At 35.6% G+C, this 20,529-nt stretch overlaps 1 protein-coding gene and 1 long non-coding RNA gene across 3 annotated transcripts in view; one reads left to right on the top strand and one right to left on the bottom strand.

Moving 5' to 3' along the window:
- The window catches only part of LOC145284453 (uncharacterized), a 1,345,403-nt gene that overhangs the window by 359,410 nt on the left and 965,464 nt on the right, over positions 1-20,529 (bottom strand). The window contains exon 7 of the mRNA XM_080133278.1: positions 4,510-4,633. Coding sequence (XP_079989404.1) covers positions 4,510-4,633 — 124 coding nt within the window. The remainder of the gene's footprint in view (positions 1-4,509; positions 4,634-20,529) is intronic.
- LOC145284458 (uncharacterized) overlaps positions 1-20,529 on the top strand; it is a 275,200-nt gene that overhangs the window by 111,921 nt on the left and 142,750 nt on the right. The window lies entirely within an intron of this gene.

Genomic DNA, 20,529 nt, shown 5'->3' with positions numbered 1-20,529 from the left:
TGCGTCAGAAGCAGAGATGCATTGTTGAATTCCTCCATGCAAAAAAAAAAAAAAAAAAAATTGAACCAATCAGCATTTACTAGCACCTGTTGAACGTTTACAAAGCAGATACGATTGATGTCAGCACAGGTAGGGGATGGGTTCGTCAATTTCAAAGGGTCGACAGAGATGTGAGTGACAAAGTGTGACCCGGACATCCATACACAGCCAACACTCCATCGCTGGCAAAAGTGTATTGAGAATAATGATGACTATGTCGAAAAATAAATTCTGGAGCAGAAAGTGTTGCTCATTTTAATTGTACTACTTCAGTCTTCGTAGTTCTTTTACCGTCTTTTTTTAATTAAAAAATAGAATGCATTACTTTTGGAATGACCAGTGTATTTATTGTTTTTACAGGGTGGAACAATAAAATTCTGGCCCTAGAAAAGACGACATGATTCCATTTCCGTTTGATGAAAATCGGTTTTCTTCTTTTGTTGCAGATCATGTACTAAATGGTCAGTTGTGTACAAATCTCAAGATCGATAGTAGCTTTCTATAATGTCTGAAAGTGACACAATGTTCAACAAGAAAAATTGGAGATGCGCCGCTGTAAAACTCATGCTTCCTACTGATCCAAATTGTCACCACAGGACCATTGACAGCATAAAAACGTGCCCAGGGTGATGAAAAAGTTTCCGACCACAGTTATGGTCTTTGGTGTGGTTACAAGTGAGAGTCACATCATGCCACTTTCCATGTCCACAGTCGGCTTGGAAGTTAACACCAAAGTATACTTGGATGTGTTGAAGAGTATGGTGATCCCTTGGTACAATCAAGTGGCCACTGGCAGACCCTGGGTGTGGCAGCAGGACTCAGCACCGGTCTACAAATCCAAAAAGACACAGGCTTTGCTTCAGGAGGACTTTGTACCCTTCTCTCCCGACCTGCACCTGCTGGACTACTTTGTTTTGTTGTATGTTGAGAACAACACCAAAACCAGCCTGATCACCATCATCCACAGGCCCGGACCCGCATTGAGGTGATAGAAGGCAGCTACATTGAATAGATGTCAGCTCTACTATATAACGAAGTTACCTGAATTGATTTTTTCAATAAAAGTTTTAAAATAAAGCTGTAGTGTTGGTTTCTTTAGGGTGACACTTTTATCGTGCCACCCTGTAAACTATTATTAAAAGCTAAAATGTATAGATCACCCTCACAAGTGTATTTTTACATTTGCGAAAATATATTACATGCGTTTTTAGGCTAATCCTAAAACATTAAAAAAAAAAATCTCTATAGCTAAATATTCAAAGATTTAAAAAGAATCAAAATTGGTAACTGTTGAGTATTAACGTTAAATAAATGAAAACGGGTTGATATGCCGTAAGACAAAGAAACCCAATTCAATAATCAAAAAAAAACTTTCTGGTTTAGCTAATAAATATTCCGTATTTAATTGTGTGCGGATTTAAGTCTGTTTCTATTTATTGTGAAATTTTTAGCGATTGTGCCAAAACAGAGTTTCTCCTCCTTTGAATTGTCGGACTTTGATCAGCAAATGTGTCAAGAGAACACTTTTACCTTCGCCTCCCATAGAGAACACAACAAGAAGACCGTCGCCAGCATTATCTTCTTCAATGGACACTTTACCTTGCAGCAACACAAACGCACTCTCATCCTTTCCATCGTAGCAGAAACATGCAAACCAAATTTGGCATCTTTCGGATACTTCCATTAATGTCATGTGCATTAAGGAAATCTTTAAATGTAAGGCAACAGGAAATTCGTGGATGTCATATTTCTTTCTTTCTCATATATATATATTTGTACTAGCAGGCTGCTCGTCGTTGTCCGCTCTTAAAGTAAGCGTAAATATTATATTTTAATTAATGCAGAATTCTTATTGATTATAAACAGAAATACCGTAGGTATTAAACATAATGTTAAATTTCTTTAAAAAATGAAGTAAAAAAAAAAACGGAACAAAACTGAGACGTGTGCATGCGAGTATTATATTTTTTCTAAAGAGTTCACTTCTTGTAAGGAAAAATTACTCGAGCTGAGATCGAAACCAAAATCTAAAGACAGTCAGCCATACTTGTTGTATACTGTACGATAACCATTACACCAGCTTGACATGACCTTTAAAAAGTGTTTTCAAACCAATTTGTACTTAACATAAGAAAGCTGTCATATATTCCAATACTCCCGAATGTTCCGATTTTTCCAATTCCCAATTCCGATTAATCGTCCCAACACTAATATATATATATATATATATATATATATATATATATATATATATATATATAATACGATCTAATATGAAATATCAGATAGATAAATAGATAATTTCATATCAATTGATAAAATAATGCTCGATATTATAAATAGAGCATTAATATGAGAAAAAAAATGATGAAAAATAACAAATTAAAATTTACATTATTAATTCATCAAAAATTTAAAAACAAGGAATATAACGACAGATTTTCCTTATTCCATGGAGTTTCAAAAATTAGCCTTTTTTTCTCCAGAGGAATTAAGTAACAGAATATGAGTGCAAAATTGTTGAAGAATTGCTAGTTAGCATGAAAGTTGAAAACTTTGAAACTTGTAATGTTCGAAAAATGATTTTAAACTGTAGAATCATGTTAAAAAATGATGTCCATGAATACAAATATAGTCAAACTAGCAGGGAGACTCGACGTTGCCTGGGGTTGAATGATGATCAACGAATGTTTCACACTTTCATATTTTTATTATCATAAAAGTCGGTGAAGTTGACCATTTTTCAATCATTGATTGCTTGCTCTTGTTGGGGGCCCATATTGGTGCATTGGGAGAAACTTCACATGATTCGACACAATGATTTAGTCCACTATACATTGTAGTCTACATTGCACTGTAGAGAACCTACTCTTGATTTTATAAAATTATGTTTATATATATAATGGCTTGAATTAAAGTTTAAAATGCAAAAGTCAAGTATCATGCTTCAGTTGTACTATAAACAGAAACATTCATCTCGAACGTGCCCCTGTCATATCAAAGAACCTATTCTTGATTTTATATGATTTATATTTTATTACTGCTTGTGCGGTAATAAAACTTTTCAAATGCACTTGTGATGTTAGGCTGTGTAAGGTGTTAACTTTGGTCCAAATCGTCTGTTCTTTCTTTCATTGGGTTATTTCGATTATCAATTATCAAGACTTATTGCAGACATTCTGATAAAAAAAACTATCTAAGAACACTGCTAAGCACATAAAAGACCTTTGTGTGAAATTTTATAAAAATCAGGCCAGCCGTTTTCGAGTCTATAAGGAACAACCTCACACAGACACACACGCACAAAGTTCTTTTTATATAATAATAGAGATTGCAAAAACCGACCAATGAAATTTGTTAAAAATAAAATACAAGTCACAAATTTTTAATATTGATGTGAATGAATCCAATTAGATGAAAATGCCAAAAATCCTTAGAAAGTTAAATTTAAATAGAAATATTTTACTGCTCATATTTCACCATTTGACTATTTGAATTCATGGACTTCATTTTGCTATTTGACTAATCTTGAGATCTTTCAATATAATATGCTTTTGTTAATTTAATTCCCCTTTTATTTTCTTATCTTTTTAATCCTTCTTGTTCGGAACAAGATGAGAATTCGTCCTGATCTTTTGACGACCGGTATTTAAATGCCGGTATGTGCTACATCGTCACGTTTTGTTGAATAATGAAGAAATCCAAACTTGAAAACGTTGATGCAATAACAATTAGAAGAATATTGTTGAAAAGTAAAAACGTTTTCGTTGTTTTTATTTTCTTTTGAAATAAATTCATCCATCTTAAGTGACAGTCTTACAGTGGCTGAAAGTTCAATCCTTACTACAGGCCATAATAACTAAGGATAACATAACACTAATTAACACTTCTACCTGATCATGGCTGACGGAACAAGAACAATCTACCCTTGTGGATTGAATAACTCGTTCAGTTCAAAATTTCGATATAGGTTGCGTGTTCGACAGAAAGATCCTCAAGTTTGATAAAATGCACTTGATAACGATCAAAAGGTTACATCGGCCGAAACATAGTGAAAATAAAGTAAGATGAGAACAGTAGTCTAAATAATTGAAACAATAAAAATTATCAATATCTCAAAAAGTATGCACAATATAATTGCAGTAACACACCGGTTCTTGTTAGATTACCAAAGTTAAGCAACGTTTCGTTTGGCTAGTGGTAAAACGGGTGACTATTTGTTAAGGTGCTGCATGTGTACTAAATAACCCTTATCCCTGAGTGGCTTCCGGGCCTTGATAAGTGGTAACCACTGTGTAAAAAAAAAAATAAATAAAAAAAATAAAAAATCATAGAGAGGGGCGGGCGCCGCCAGGTTATCTTGCTAAAGGTACTCTACATGAAATAATGCCGTGCCCTCACGATGTTGGCTCTCAAAAAGTGTGAAAATTATTATGTTATTTTATTTAAACTTTATTTTGAAACGCTTACCTGGATAGAGAGGTAAAATAGAGGAATTGCTGTGCCAGTTGGACGCTAGTGATTTGTTGGTTTCGCCAAAGCGGACTGCTGGAAAACACAAATCCTACTGCGGAACCATCTAAAGCCTGGCTACCTGGAAAAGCATGAAAATAGGAATCTCAATTAAAAGAGGCAAAAATAAATTAAAATATAAATTATATATATATTATTAGTGAATGATATATATATATATATATATATATATATAAATATATATATATATATAAATATATATATATATATATATATATATATATATATAAATATATATATATATATATATATATATAAATATATATATATATATATATATATAAATATATATATATATATATATAAATATATATATATATATATAAATATATATATATATATAAATATATATATATATATATATAAATATATATATATATATATATATAAATATATATATATATATATATATATATATATATATAAATATATATATATATATATATATAAATATATATATATATATATAAATATATATATATATATATATATCATCATCATCATAGGCCCTTAACGTCGAGGACGACGATTGGCAAGGCGCTTCAGTCTTCTACAGTTCAGGAAGTCTGTGTATTGCTGGCAGGATCTTTTGGCACCAGATCTTATAGCAGCTTGCCACTTTGCTCGGTTGCCGGCAGAGGTTTCCCAAGTGTTGTGAGGGATGCCGAAGACCTGGAGGTCACGTTTCAGGACATCCTTGTAGCGGAGGCGTGGCCTGCCAGCACAGCGAGGGGCATCAGCTATCTCTCCAAAGAGAAGTGCTTTTGGTAGCCGGCTGTCGTCCATGCGGCAGGTGTGGCCAGCCCAACGTAAGCGACGGATGCGCAGCACTGTGTACATGTCAGTACTCTTGGTCGTGGAGAGGATAGCTGTGTTTGGTACATGATCCTTCCATGTGAATCCAAGAATTGTGCGCAGGCATCGGAAGTGGAAGGCGTTCAGACGGTGTTCGTGTCGGCGGTAGGTGCACCAAGTCTCACTGCCATACAGGAGAGTGCTGAGGATGCAGGCCTCGTAAACCTTGATCTTTAGGTGTAGCGAGAGGGACTTGTTCTTCCAGACTCTCTCACTAAGCCTGCCGAAAGTTGTTGATGCCTTTCCAATGCGGGAGTCCAGTTCACAATCAAGACTGTTGGTGTTATCAACTGTAGAACCCAAGTAAGTGAACTTGGTGACGTTTGACAGTACATGATTGTTTACGGTTATTATGGGTGAAAGCCCAGCAGGCTGGGCAAAGACCACCGTCTTGCCTAGGCTGATTTTGAGACCAAACTCCTCGCAGGCAGAAGCAAAGGAGGAGCACATTGCCTGAAGCTCAACCTCCGAGTTGGCGATGAAGGCAGCATCATCAGCGTACAGGAGTTCACGGATCTGTACGCGGTTAACCATAGTTTTTGAGCGTAGCCTGGCCAGGTTGAATAGGCCTCCAGTACTGCGAGTGTGAAGGAGCACTCCAGTTGGGTTTGGGAAGGCTCGGCGCAGAACAGCTGAGAAATATATTCCGAACAGAGTAGGAGCTAACACGCAGCCTTGCTTGACACCACAAGAGATGGGGAACTCTTTAGAACGAGAGCCCTCAAACTGTACTGTAGCCTTCATCTGATCGTGAAATTCTTGTATGGTTTTCAGGAGTTTGGGAGGGCAGCCCAGTAGACGGAGGACTAGAAATAGCCCTGATCTGCTAACATAATCAAAGGCCTTCGTCAAGTCAACGAAAACAGCATAGAGAGGACGGCCTTGCTCAATGCATTTCTCCTGGATCTGACGAACAGAAAAGATCATGTCAGTGGTAGAGCGGCCAGGTCGAAAGCCACATTGACTCTCAGGAAGAATTCTGTTGGCAATAATCTGGAGACGTGGCAGGACTAAGCGGGCATAGATCTTTCCAGGCTGGGAAAGTAGAGATATGCCACGGTAGTTGTTGCAGTCGCAGCGAAACCCTTTGTTCTTATACAGGGTAACTATGTTGGCGTTACGAAGTTCATCGGGAATAGTACCTTCATTCCAGCAGATTGAGAAGAGATGATGGAGTTCCTCAGTTAGTGAGTCACCACCGCATCTGAAGATTTCTGAAGGTAGCCCATCCACGCCGGGGGCTTTGTTGTTCCTCAGTAGCTTGATGGTCTTGTGTACTTCATCGATGGTGATGTCGTAATCTAGCTCATGGAGGACTGGTAGTTGGGGAACAGCAGCTATTATAGCAGCCTCACTAGCTGCTACAGGTTGAGCATACAGTGAGCTGTAGTGCTCCACCCAACGGTCAAGCTGATCATCAGGATTGGTGAGTAGTTCTCCGGTCAGAGATCGCAAAGGAGATGATTTCTTCACAGGAGGACCTAGAGCCTCTTTCAGAGCTTGGTACATGCCACCGGTGTTGCCGGTGGCAGAGCAGTCTTCAGCACGCTTGGAGATGTCACTCCAATAGTTGTGTTTAGCCTCTCGAGTTAGGCGCTGCACTTTTGAGCGGCTCTGCTTCCAGAGGCTAGTAGCTTGAGGAGAGGGGTCCTGCATCACAGCCAGTCTTGCCACTCGCTTTTCTGCTAGTGCTTGATGGAGTGTGTCCGCGTGGTGTCTGAACCAGTCCGGCTGCTTTACTGTACGTCTACCAAAACTGGAGAGTGCGCAAACTCCAACAGTGTCACGAATCCGCAGCCAGGCAGAGGCAGCATCCTGAGGGGGTGCAGACTGGCCAAAGGTGGATTGTATTGAAGCTTGAAAATGTTGGCATTTCTCCTTGGACTTAGTAGCAAGAACATTGAGCGTTGAAAGTGGTTTTGAGCAAGACAGGTGGATTTTCTTTGGCTTTAGTTTAAGCTTACAGCGCACAAGTGAGTGGTCTGTGTCACAGTCCGCAGAGTGCATTGTCCTGCAGTGGATGATATCCTGGAGGTGCTTCTTTTGAATGATCACATGGTCCAGCTGGTGCCAGCGCTTAGAGCGTGGGTGTTGCCATGTCATCTTCGACCACGGTGAGCCCTTAAAGAAGGTTGATGGGATGCACAGCCTGTGTGTAGCACAGAGTTCCAGAAGACGCTGTCCATTTTCATTCATAGAGCCCACTCCGTGAGGACCCAGGACATATATGTGATGTGGTGTGTTGCACACAGGGCCTTTGAGCGTGTAGTGTTGTAGCTTAGTGAATGTGTAGAGTGCTTAGCTGCTTGGCTTTCAGGTGCTTTGCTCCTCTTGCTTCCAGCTGTAACCGCCACCTATACTCGCAAGAGTGAAGGGGAGGCAGTTTAGTAAGCCCTGCCCACTGGTGGTTAGAGCGTCTCACTGGTCAAGACTCGCATGCCACCTCCTCGTGGTACATCACGGTTTAACTGGGTACCTTGCGGCCCCAGGCTAAGTGTATGTGGGATCTCGGAGTAGTCTGGAGCCCCAGAGGTGTTGAGTGCATGGCCCTCCGGCGTGAGGACACGCCCTGGCTTACACCAATCCAGACCCCAGCTATGTGGTCAAATAGCAAAATGTCATCTCGGCAGCAGGAGTTGGCAGTCATGGTATGAGCGCAGCTGATATATTTTTCAACCACCGGTCTCCCATGGCGGATCACTGAGCGGATGAATCAAGAACGATCAACGGTCAGGGATCAACACCCAGTTAGCGGGTACTGCGGGGCAACCTACCACTGCTCCAGCTGTCGCACTCCTGTGCTCCGCTGGGGTCCGCAATGTTGGGTCCAGAGGTGGATGTTCTGTTCTGGGCATGCACTCATCCACTACTTCCCTGCCCCGGCGCTTGACGTTTCAGGCAACTACTATGGATATGTCAAGAATAAATTCTCAGCGACTGGCAATTCGGGAGCCCCCTGCAGTCGGGGGTGCTGTCGTTGCTCGGCAGGGCCCGCGTTCTAGGCAGGCGCGCCCCGGTCGACATCCTGCTACTGCCTCCCCACTACACCTGGCCTGCTGGAATGTCCGCTCCCTTGGGGTGACTTCCTCTCTTGACAGTTTTCATCCTCGGAAGTCTGCTGTTATCGACCTGGAATTACTCCGGTTGGGGGTGGATGTCTCAGCACTAGGCGAGACATGGCTCACTGGAAATGGCTCCATACGTGAAGCTAACTTCACATTTTACTGGACTGGCTACCCTGACTTGGAGAGACCAAAACATGGAGTGGGTTTTGCCATCTGCAACAAGCTGCTCAGCTTTGTCGAAACTCCCGTCGCCATCTCTCCCAGATTAATGTCACTACAGCTACACACCACCTCTGGTCCAGTGTCCCTATTGTCTGCCTACGCCCCAACCCTCACCTCGCCGGATGACCAGAAAGATGCTTTCTATCTCCAGCTGAGTGAGACCCTCTCCAAAATCGACCGCGGTCACCGCATAATCATCCTGGGTGATCTCAACGCTCGAGTAGGCAGTAACACCAATATATATATATATATAAAAAAACAAAATCCACACTGTGGAGGTTTCTATTCCACGAAAATAAAGCACTGAGAGCGACAACTTTTAAAAAAGAAAAAAAAAACAACAACCGTGCAGCATCATCATCATCACCATCAGTTTAACATCGTTTTGACATGTGAGGATAAAGTACACAATATTTAATAAAATGAAAAACAGTGGAGACAGGATGTATGAAAAAAAAAAAAAAAAAAAAAAAAAGACAAAAGGAAAAACAAATTAAACACAGGAATAAATCATCAGTCATGATTTTCTGAAAACGTTCGTTGGTTCAACGAAACCGGTAAAGCTCTCGTTTTTTGATGATTCATTCTTGCTTAATTTGTTTTTCCTTTGTTTTTTTTTTTTGTTTTTTTTCACACATGTTGGCATGTGTTGAGCAATTTTATTCATAAGCAAGTAATAAAGTATGGAAATAGTAAAATGTAAAAATACTGAATTAGGGATTTGCGAATGCATTTGCACAAACTTATGTAAAAAAGTAAGTAGAGTTGCTTTTTCTTCATTAATAAGAAGAACACTTTGCTTACAAAATCCTTTTGGGATTTATATAATAATACTAGCAAACCGCCCGGTGTTACCCCTGTGTTGCCAGGTCATAAGATACGCTTAAATATGATATTTTATTTCATGCAGATTATGTATTTATTATTATAGACAATTTATTGATTATTATATTGAACCTAATATATAGTAGTGAAATCAAAACTTTATATATGACTTTGCTACCATAAGATAGAATCGAAACCAAAACATACTCCACACTCATTCTTTAACCCCTGAGTCACGCTTGCTTTTATATATATATATATATATATATATATATATATGGGATTTTATTTGAGCTTTGAATACTATGTTATTTTGAATATTTATATATGTTATTTTAAACATTTATATATATAATTTTGAATATTTATATGTTATTTTAAACATTTATATATGTTATTTTGAATATTTATATATGTAATTTTAAATATTTATATATGTAATTTTAAATAATTATACATGTAATTTTGGAGATTTATATATGTAATTTTGGAGATTTATATATGTAATTTTGGAGATTTATATATGTAATTTTAAATATTTATATATGTAATTTTAGATGTTTATAAATGTAACTTAGAATATTTATATATGTAATTTTAAATATTTATATATGTAATGTTAAATATTTATATATGTAATTTTAAATATTTATATATGTAATTTTAAATATTTATATATGTAATTTTAAATAATTATACATTTAATTTTGGAGATTTATATATGTAATTTTGGAGATTTATATATGTAATTTTAAATATTTACATATATATATGTAATTTTAAATATTTATATATGTAATTTTAAATATTTATATATGTAATTTGGAATATTTATATATGTAATTTTGAATATTTAGTCAGGGTTTACTTGTAGGGTGAAGTATCCTCATTCCAGGTTTTTGTGACGAACCAATTTACAGAGAAACCTCAGGCACTTAAGGATGGTATCTAGTAGGCATTCAAATTTTCTGGTGTAATTTTTGGCATTCCTTATGATGTTTAAAGATACAAGAGAAGATAACCACACTGATCAATAGGGATTTCTTATGAATTCCAATACTACATGTTACGAATTTAATTCTGCTTCTCGCACGATCGACTTGAGGGATGGTCCAAAGAATGGATTCTTTTTTAACCTTAACTTAAATTACGAAATTGAATGTTTACCATATCGCTGTTTTGGTGATTTCAAAACAGGACAGCTGTTGAATTCATAGCTCTCCAGTGGAATATACCACTTTCCTAATAACAAAATGTAGACACAATCACGTTACTATTTTATTTTATATATACAGTGTAACCCGTATATAAGAGACTTCTTCTCCTATCCTTACAGCCCTCTTATATCCGGGTTATACTTATATCCGGGTTACACTGTACATTAACACAGGCTCTGATTTAGGACCAGAGAAAATCTCTCTTATATCTGTTTTTCTTATATTTATGCCTCTTATATCCGGGTTATATATGTATATATACCCTTTATTTGTTGTTACATAAGCAGTAATGTGTTGCTACACAGCCATGAGCATGTTTCGGTCAGCTCATGATTGTGTAGCAACAAATTACTGCTTATGCAAAAACAAATAAAGTGTATACCCTGCTCTACTTCGGTATTGAGCACTCTTGTATTAACCTCGTTATACTTCATTGGTAAACAATAACCTCAGATTATATATATATATATATATATATATATATATATATATAAGCATAATAATAATTTTAAAACAATATTTTAAGAAATATTCTTCGATATGTTAGCATCAAATTATATCGGAATAAAGATGCATAAAATTTTTTTGTAAAGTTTAAGAACATTTGGTACCACAAAGACAAATAAATAAAAGGAAGGAAAGCAAGCCATACAAATCTAAACTCTCTCTCTCTCTCTCTCTTATCTTATATATATATATATATATATGAGAACAAGTTGTTTTTCTATTCTGCATATTTCTGAAGAGCAACAATCCTTTTTTAAGTGGTCTCTCGAACGTTCCTGTTTTTCTCAACTTGAAGGAAAGCACTCTTGATTGTTACTTAAATGGCAGAAGCAATTTGCACTCATCACATGAATTCAATAAAATATTGCATCTCTCTCACACACACATATTATATATATATATATATATATATATATATATATATATATATATATATATATAATTATGCAAAAATCTGCGGTCTATTCTATACTCTGTCCTGCGGTAGTCATCTGCACCGACGAAGGTTAGCAGTAATACCAAAACGTGTGGTTGGTTCTACCTGTGTGGATTTTCGAGCAACTTATTTGTTGTAGCGGAAGCTCATCCATCAAACTCGACGGGAGAGCCCATCATATTATATATATAAGCATATATAAACAAACATTGTTAAAAATAATAGAATTTTTTGTTGAATTATGCCTTTTTGAGTTTTCCGAATTTTCTGGTGATCCTTTTTTGTGTTAAAACAACAAATAAAAATTTAACACAAAAAAGGTTAACCGAAAATTTCAAAAATGAAAAAAAACAAAACAGTATAATTAAACATACAAATTCTGTTATTTTTAACAAGGTTTAACTTAAATGAAAAATGCTGTACACACACACACACACACACACACACACACACACACACACACACACACACACACACACGAGTAAAACTTTTCAGTAAAAGGACTTCTTCCGGTTACCAGTAATATAAAAATGTACACAAATCAATAATTTCATTTGACGAACTGCAAGCACTTGTGCCCCTTCGACATAAATACCCCCGACAAACCCGACAATCCCACCCCTTCACGGTAGAGATCCCTAGATGTAAGAGAGCCTTCTACTCCAGTAGTTTCTTCCCCAGAACAGCTAGACTTTGGAATTCCCTTCCCGGCCCCTGCTTCTCCAACTGTACTGACATGCAGAAGTTCAAGTGTAACGTGAACCGACATCTTGCTGCCCAACTCCCTACACAGTACCCCTGATGCTTATGTCCCTGATACAACAAAGTGGCAATGTGCCTTGTTTGGGGTGAAAATGTAATTAAAAAAACAATAATAATTTTCTCCCACTTTCATCAACAGATTAAATGGCTTGGTTGGTAGAGCACCAGACACCAGTGACTAATGCTTGTGTTCGATCTGTTTATGCCTAGCCACACTGATTAATCATACCTGACCAAACAGTTGTCTGGCATATATATATATATATATATATATATATATGTGTGTGTGTGTGTATTTACATGGGAATCACCATTTATCAAGGCCCGGAGTCCACTTGAGGATAAGGGTTAATGAGTATACATTAGTCAATGTGATTTGATTATAGCGTAGTAAACATAAGTAGTGGGCATTTTGTAAATTGGATTACTTAGGGGGACAGTTTATCAAGAACTTGTTTACGTTGGACTTGAAGACAATCAGATTGTAGTCAGCTGGAAAGCAAACAATCGGAAGAGATTCCACAGGCGTGCAGTTCTAAGAAAGAAGCTTTGTTCATGGAATCTACATTTAGGTTTAGGCACAGATAAAGAGTGTGGGAAATTATTGATAGTGGTTTTGGCTAGACGAGTGCTTTTCGTGAAAATTTCGCGAAGGATATATATATATATATATATATATACGCACACACACACAAGAATAAGTACAATAACAGTTGGTGTGAATTAATTATTTTCATATATGTGAATATTGCAACATGCTAGTTTTGTAAGTCAAATATGAATATTTTAATGAAAGAAAACAAATAAACAAAGTATTAATGAGCTCTTGCAGAAAAATAGAGTCTAAGTAACGTTTCTCTTTTTATTGGCGTGATAAAAATAAAAATAAAAATAAATAAAATTAATGTTAGATGCATCTTTTTTTTTTTTTAGACAAACTGTGGTGTGTTATACACTGAGGAAGCGTTTTCGGGAATGTTTGGTAAATTTTGTTTGCCATAAATGTGTATTTACAAAAACGAGCAGAAACAATTGTTTGTGAATAAAATGTCTTTTTTTTTTTTTAATAAATTATAACTAGGAAGATATCGTGTCACATATATATTAGTGATGGGACGATTTTAATATTTGTCCCAATTCCGATACAATTACTGATTCTGTTACAAATTTCCGTGTAGTTGTCTTTTTTGCAAATGTAAAAAATAATTTAATACGTATGTGCATATGAGAACAAAATAATGTAATATGTGCATATATTTTTGCATATGAAAAAAATGCATTTATGGGCGTGACCTATAAGTTTTAGTTTTATGAGTAGTTACAAATCAATAAATATTTATACTTAAAATGAACCATGGAAAATAAGGTTTTAAACAAAAACAAAAAAAAAAAAAAAAAAAAAACAATAAACGGAATTGTTTTGGGCATCGGAAAATATAAGCACAAATTTTTCCAATTCTGATACTCCAAAAAATTCTGATTTTTTCTATTCCCGATTCTGATTAATCGTCCTAACATTATCATATATCACGATAGCTGTTCCATATCTATCGTAATTACGATGATAAAAATATAATTAAAGGCATTATTGTAATTAAGATGATAAAAATATAATTAAAGGCATTATTGTAATTAAGATGATAAAAATATAATTAAAGGCATTACTGTAATATAATTATCTTCTTTATGTATCAGGTCTATTTTCACAAACATCGATGATCATAGCTCATCAGTCCTTTCAGCATTCGGACCATTTCACCAGAACGTTCTTTGCAGTATAGTACCTATAGTAGGTTGCAATTACTTGTTATAAGGGCCGTGTTCATACAGAATATATAGTCTTAGCCACTGGACCTCGTTCAGTATTATTTGTTTAACACAAAGAGTTGACCAATTCCGTTAAAAATTATCAGGCTGCTTAACAGTTCATCCATCACCTGCCTACCGTGACTTAATGTACCCTGATCTGGGTTGGGAGGGCTACTCGACTTTGCTCAAGGGTCTCCCAATGTCAAGTGGAGAGAAGGAGGCGCCTTACTGCTCCTCTATACAGCGCATAGTATTCCCAAGTGGTCACTCATCTAGTACTGGCCGGGCTTAACATTGCTTAACTTTGGTGATCTGACAAGAACCAGTGTGTCAACGTAATTATGCTGTATATAATATAGGCACCGCCAAAAATGGCCGCAAAATCAAGTTGTTGTTGTTTTTTAAAACGAAATTACATTTATTAAAATCCATTATTTCTGAGTAACTTTTTTTTTTCCAGAAAGATAAAATCCTGAATTTTATCATATAGAAAACAGAATAATGTAAAACTTTTTCTACTATTTTTAATCTAATTTTAAATGTTAAATTTTCCCAAAAAGTTAACAATTGACATTTTTTGTCTTGCACAAAAAACGTACTTAAATATTTTTAAAAAAGGGTTTTTGAAATAATTAATTAATTTATTTATTGTCTAACTAAGATTTAGGATGATTTTCTAAGAGAATATGCAAAAATATTATAATATAAGTACCTGAATTTCAAATAATTCCACTTATTCATATAGGTAACCAGATATTCGCGTTGACGTAGAGTTCAGATCGACTCTGTTTACGTTTTCGTCTGATAAAAAGCAAACTATGGAAGACCAAACAGGCCAAAAAAACTTATTTTTCAGTGACGAAAATTTCAATGTATTATTAAGCTGAGGCTGGCCAGTACCAGATGGGTGACCATTTGCATGCGTTTGGTTTTTAATGTGTATGTGTGTGGGGGCCAGACTCCCCAAAATGGGGGGGGGGGCAATTTAAAGCAGAATAAAAAAAAATTATTTCAGCGCGTTTGGTCCACCATAGTCGAAAGGCGGCAAACGTTTTCAAACGGGATCGAAAAAGATGCTATTTTTAACACAAAGGGCACAATATTTATCGAATTTTTTTTTTTGGTATCGATTATTCAAAGCATGCCCTGTTTAATAATGGTCATGCATTATTCGGCTCGCTAAAAAAAAATTGTTAATTTATTTATCAAAAATTTTAAAATAGCTTTTTTCGTATAAATATTAAAAAATTTTTTTTTTTGTTTTGCTTAACTTAAATTAATTATTTTACTTAACATATTCACCGAATTTCACACTTCAAAACTCAAAAGCGGGATAATTAAACACAATCGAAGTTCTGATATTCAGACGTCAAAATAAGGTATGCAAACAATTTTTTTTTTTTTTTTTTTGGAATCTATAATTCTGTCCCTTACAACACAATATGTTGATTTCAGTTTCAGATGATTATTTTAAGCATATTTGTTCCCACTTCAAAACAAGGGGGGGTTTTGTAAGCAAAAAAAAAATATATATAAATATCGTTTATGAAAAATAAGTACACTGTTATAAAGTTCATTCTTCTCCTAATAATCGCTGAAAATTTCGTATTGATCGGATAATTACCTGATTTTTGGTAGATTTTTAAAAAGACGGTCCGTCAAAAAGTACTGACCTGCCCCCCCAGTTTTGGCGGTGCCTAATATAATATAATTATGAATAGATTATAAGCAATAGGATAAATCTTGCATAATGAGTGAAAATAATAAAATATTATGACAAACACACACACACACACATACATACACACACGCATACTTGATATGAAAATAAAAATGTCATTACCTCAACCAATGTTTAGAATAACTTCACTTAATGAGTATATCCAGGCCAGATATTTAAAGACCAACTCTATAAGAGCGTCAAGTTTACTGTAAATATAAATCTTCAAGTGTTATGGATTTTTCCTATCATCACAACATATGAAACGTTAGTTCAACAGCAAAACAGCTGCTTTGGTCCATTCATGCAGTTTCAGGATAATACTTGGATGAACTGCCGATTTATCCTATTTAGTCACGGAAAAAAGTCAAATAACGTCAGTGGCCACCAAGGGCATAGAAAAAAAGTGCGTCTAACAATTTCCAATGAGACACTCCTCATCTGCTGACCACAACGCGATACGGAAATATAGCGATGTATATCTTTAGAGGAGATTAAACTAAAGGCATTGATCAGTTTGGAAAAACGGACATAGATTAAATATCAGGTTAAAAGTGGTTGAAAGTCTTGGAGAAAGTGCTATATTAAAAATCATTAAACAATTTTTAGACTAAACAAATGGACAAAGAGAGGTAGCCGTAGTGAAGTGAATGACCTAGGCGTGCTAAGTTCGAATCCAGTCAGTTCACCTTCATCTATACATGTTGGCAAGCTTCACATGGTCTCTCCTGCTGTAAGTATCTGGTTTTAAAAAGAACGAGAAGTTATGCCAACAACATCATGCCAGTCAAAAATGTTGTAGCAACTAATACAAATTTCATCTTACCTTTTAGAAGGATAAAATATAAATATATACATATCTATATCTATCTCTATCTATATATCTATAAAAGTGTGTGTGTGTGTGTGTACATTTCCCTACAAAATATCTCTGTCAATTTTAAGTCTACAGACTCGAAATTTGATATACAGGGTACTAAGATTTGTGAAAATCTTCGTAATCTGTTTTCGACCAGAAATTTGGTTGTTAAAAGGTCAAAGTTCAATGATTTGACTTTTGAGAACTCTACCAAACTCCTCCACCAATTTTGGGTCTAAACACTTGAAATTTCAGATATAGGTTCCTTGACATGGATCTAACTTGATTTGAGCTCAAAACAATAAATGTTAAGGGGTTACAATAGGGGTCAAAGTTTTAAAAAATTTGAACTCTTGCAGTCTCTATTAAATTACTCAGACAATTTCTGGTCTAAACATTTGAAATTTTACATAAAGGGTATTCAGAGATAGGGCAAGCCTTTTAATCGGTTTGGGTCGAAAATTTGAGCTACCAATATATAAATGTATGTCTGTATGTTTGCATTTCTGCCTAAAACTTTCAACAGAGGCGACGGATTTTCACAAGATCAGTATTGTTTTGAAGCTCGACCCTTCAGACGACAAATACCGAAAAACTGTCTAAAAGCAATAATTTCTTCATCCTCAACTGGGCACTTTTTTACAGGGAGGGGTCGCTTTTATCGCCGATATTTTCGAAAATCATCTCCTCTTTTCGAGTGTCTAGCCTTAATTTAAACCTACATCACTTCCGGTTAGGCGGTGGTCATAACAGCAAAGGTTTTTTTCCTTCTTCGCGGTACGGGTTGAGCCTGCCTTCCTACTACCACTTTTTTTTTTTTTTTTGCTCAACACACACCCCCAAACACCCGGGCAACACCGGGTACCCATGCTAGTATATATATATATATATATATATATATATATATATATAATTATAAATACACCAAGCCTCAAAGGAAAAGAAAAGGAAAAGAAAACTACAACAATTGCTCCTGACGATAATCGGATGCACCTATAGAAAGCGCTTGAGAAAAATCTGGCCAAACAACAACTTTTGGGCGCCATTCTATATAATAGGCCTGCTGAAATTAAAAAGACCGCTCGGCAAATCAAAAAGATTTCAGAAAGATTGGAAAAAGAAATAAATGTCGTGTTCAATCAGACGTGTCTAAACAATGACTTGCTGCCAAAATATACAAATCTCTCTCTCTCTCTCTCTCATATATATATATATATATATATATATATATATATAGATAATCCGCTTTTGAAATATATATATATATATATATATATATTTCAAAAGAGGATTATCTATTATATCTATAAAAGTAAATATGTCTGTGTGTGTGTACATTTCTCTACGCAATAACTCTGTCAATTTTAAGTCTACAGACTCGAAATTTGATATACAGGGTACTGAGATTTGGGAAAATCTCTGTAATCGGTTTTCGGCCAGAAATTTGGCTGTTAAGGGGTCAAAGTTCAATGATTTGATATTTGGGAACTCTACCAAACTCTTCCGCCAATTTTGGGTCTAAACACTTGAAATTTTAGATATAGGTTCCTTGGATAGGGATCTAACTTAATAACTTGATTTGAGCCCAAAACAATAAATGTGAAGGGATCATAATAGGGAGCGTCAAAGTTAAAAATATTGACCGCTTTTTTTTTTTTTTTGCTCAGCATACACCTCCAAACATCCAGGCAACGCCGGGCTGAAATGCTAGTATAAATATGTGTGTGTGTGTGTGTGTGTAATTATTTCTACAGTCAAACAATGTCGTAGCTCACAAGAGCCATGACAACCAACAAACCTGAAATTCAAAACTCGAGTTTAAGCTCAATAATATTTTCATTAATAAAACTACATTTATACATACTTTTTAACAAATTAACGCAGAGATGTGAAGAGCGAGTAAAAAAACAAAAAAAAACTGAAATCAGGATGCATTTCCCAACCTAGAGTCCACGACCCTCACTCCCGTGCATGTGTATTTGTGTAGAAAGAATAGTGCAAAACTAAAAAAAAAAAACCTAAAATCATCTTTGATGATGTACAAACTAATAAGTAATTAAAAATAGTAACAACACATTTGAAATAATTTGAAAAATAGTTAATTTAATCGATACATCAATCTTGATAAAGCAGGATGCCAAAATTAAAAGAAAGACATCAAGTGCTCACGTGAAAGGAAATGGGCAGGGAGTCATTTTTCGATGAAACAAAAGTCATCTAATTCCTATTATAAATCGTTTCACGGCAAAATTAACATTTTCAGTTTTCAGAGAGAACTATCATAAAAGGGAAAAGGAAGGCAAGCCAGGATAAGAAAATTAAGAGAGGAATAAAACAAGAGAAAAATAAGGATAAAGTGAGAAGAAGGAAGAAAGAGAAAAAAGAAAAAAAAAGAAAGAAAAATCCAGCAATGAAAAACAGGGAGGTAAGGACCTAGTGCTTTGGAAGAAAACTTTTCCTTATTAAATAAAAGGAACGTGATGGTAGCTTCGCTGAGCCAAGTTCGAATCCAGTTCATTTCATAGAAAAATTTTCAACTTAGAATGTTGCCAACTATCACGCGTTTCCCCTAGTAAATACCTGATGTCTTTTTAGAAAGTAATTCTAACAGGAAAGATATCCGGGAAACGAATGCCAACAATAGAATCATCTGATTCATACAAAATGAATGAATGGATTACATAAAAGAATCCATGTAGGTGTACATAAATATATCTTACTCTCTTACCCTTAACCCACAAAAAAATGCTTTACCTTTTTAACAATTATGATGCAACTTTTTGGAACCTTGAAGGTGATGCCGTTTTCTCTTTTCTGAAACCTCATTCCCACAGAAAAGACGTTGCTAATCTGTCTCTGCTCTACTGTTACTTTCATGGCAAGTGCGTGTCTGAGCTCCAATTTATTCCGCCCTTGCCAAACTTTCATGAAAAACACTCATCTAGCTACAACTACTATAAACAATTTCCCCAACTCTCTATCTTAATCTAAAAGTAGATTCCATGGACAAAGCTTCTTTACTAGAACTGCCCGCCTGTGGAACTCTGTTCTGCTGGGCAGCTTTCCAGCTGATTACAATATGGTCGTCTTCAAGTCTAATGTAAACAAGTTCTTATTGAACCGTCCCCTTAAATAATCAAATTATACCAAATTCCCACTATTAACGATTACTGCACTGTTGTCCTAATGACTATCGTACAACCATTAACCCTTATCCTCAAGTGGCCTATGGGCCTTGATAAGTGATGACTCCCTTGTAAAAAAAAAAAAAAGAAAAAGAAAATCACGAGGCGGTTGATTATGGTACTGCCACCACTACTACTACTCATAATAAAAATCATTGTTACCAAATTTCTAATTCATAGGTCTAATAGTCAGAACACAGCTAGGGTACCGACAGTCAGACATCTATCATGAATATTGAGAGGCAATTATTTGTTTCACATACCTGCAGGTAAATATGATGCGCCGTCATCGTGTCAGTAGGTCTAACGAATTCAATTTTACGAAATGATAACAGGAAAAGAAAGAAAGAAAGAAAGAAAAAAGAAAAAAAGAGAAGAAAAGTGAAATAACGATTCAAAGGAGTATTTATAGCCACACAAGGTAATTATTCTGGGAGGCCCGGAAGTAGACAAGGTCTTTGACATTGACAGAGGGGCTCGGCAAAAAAAGTAGAG

Source organism: Euprymna scolopes, chromosome 9 (assembly GCF_053919585.1).
Source record: "Euprymna scolopes isolate OS-2025 chromosome 9, ASM5391958v1, whole genome shotgun sequence".
NCBI lineage: Eukaryota > Metazoa > Mollusca > Cephalopoda > Sepiida > Sepiolidae > Euprymna > Euprymna scolopes.
This window is presented reverse-complemented; position numbering and strand designations above follow the sequence as displayed.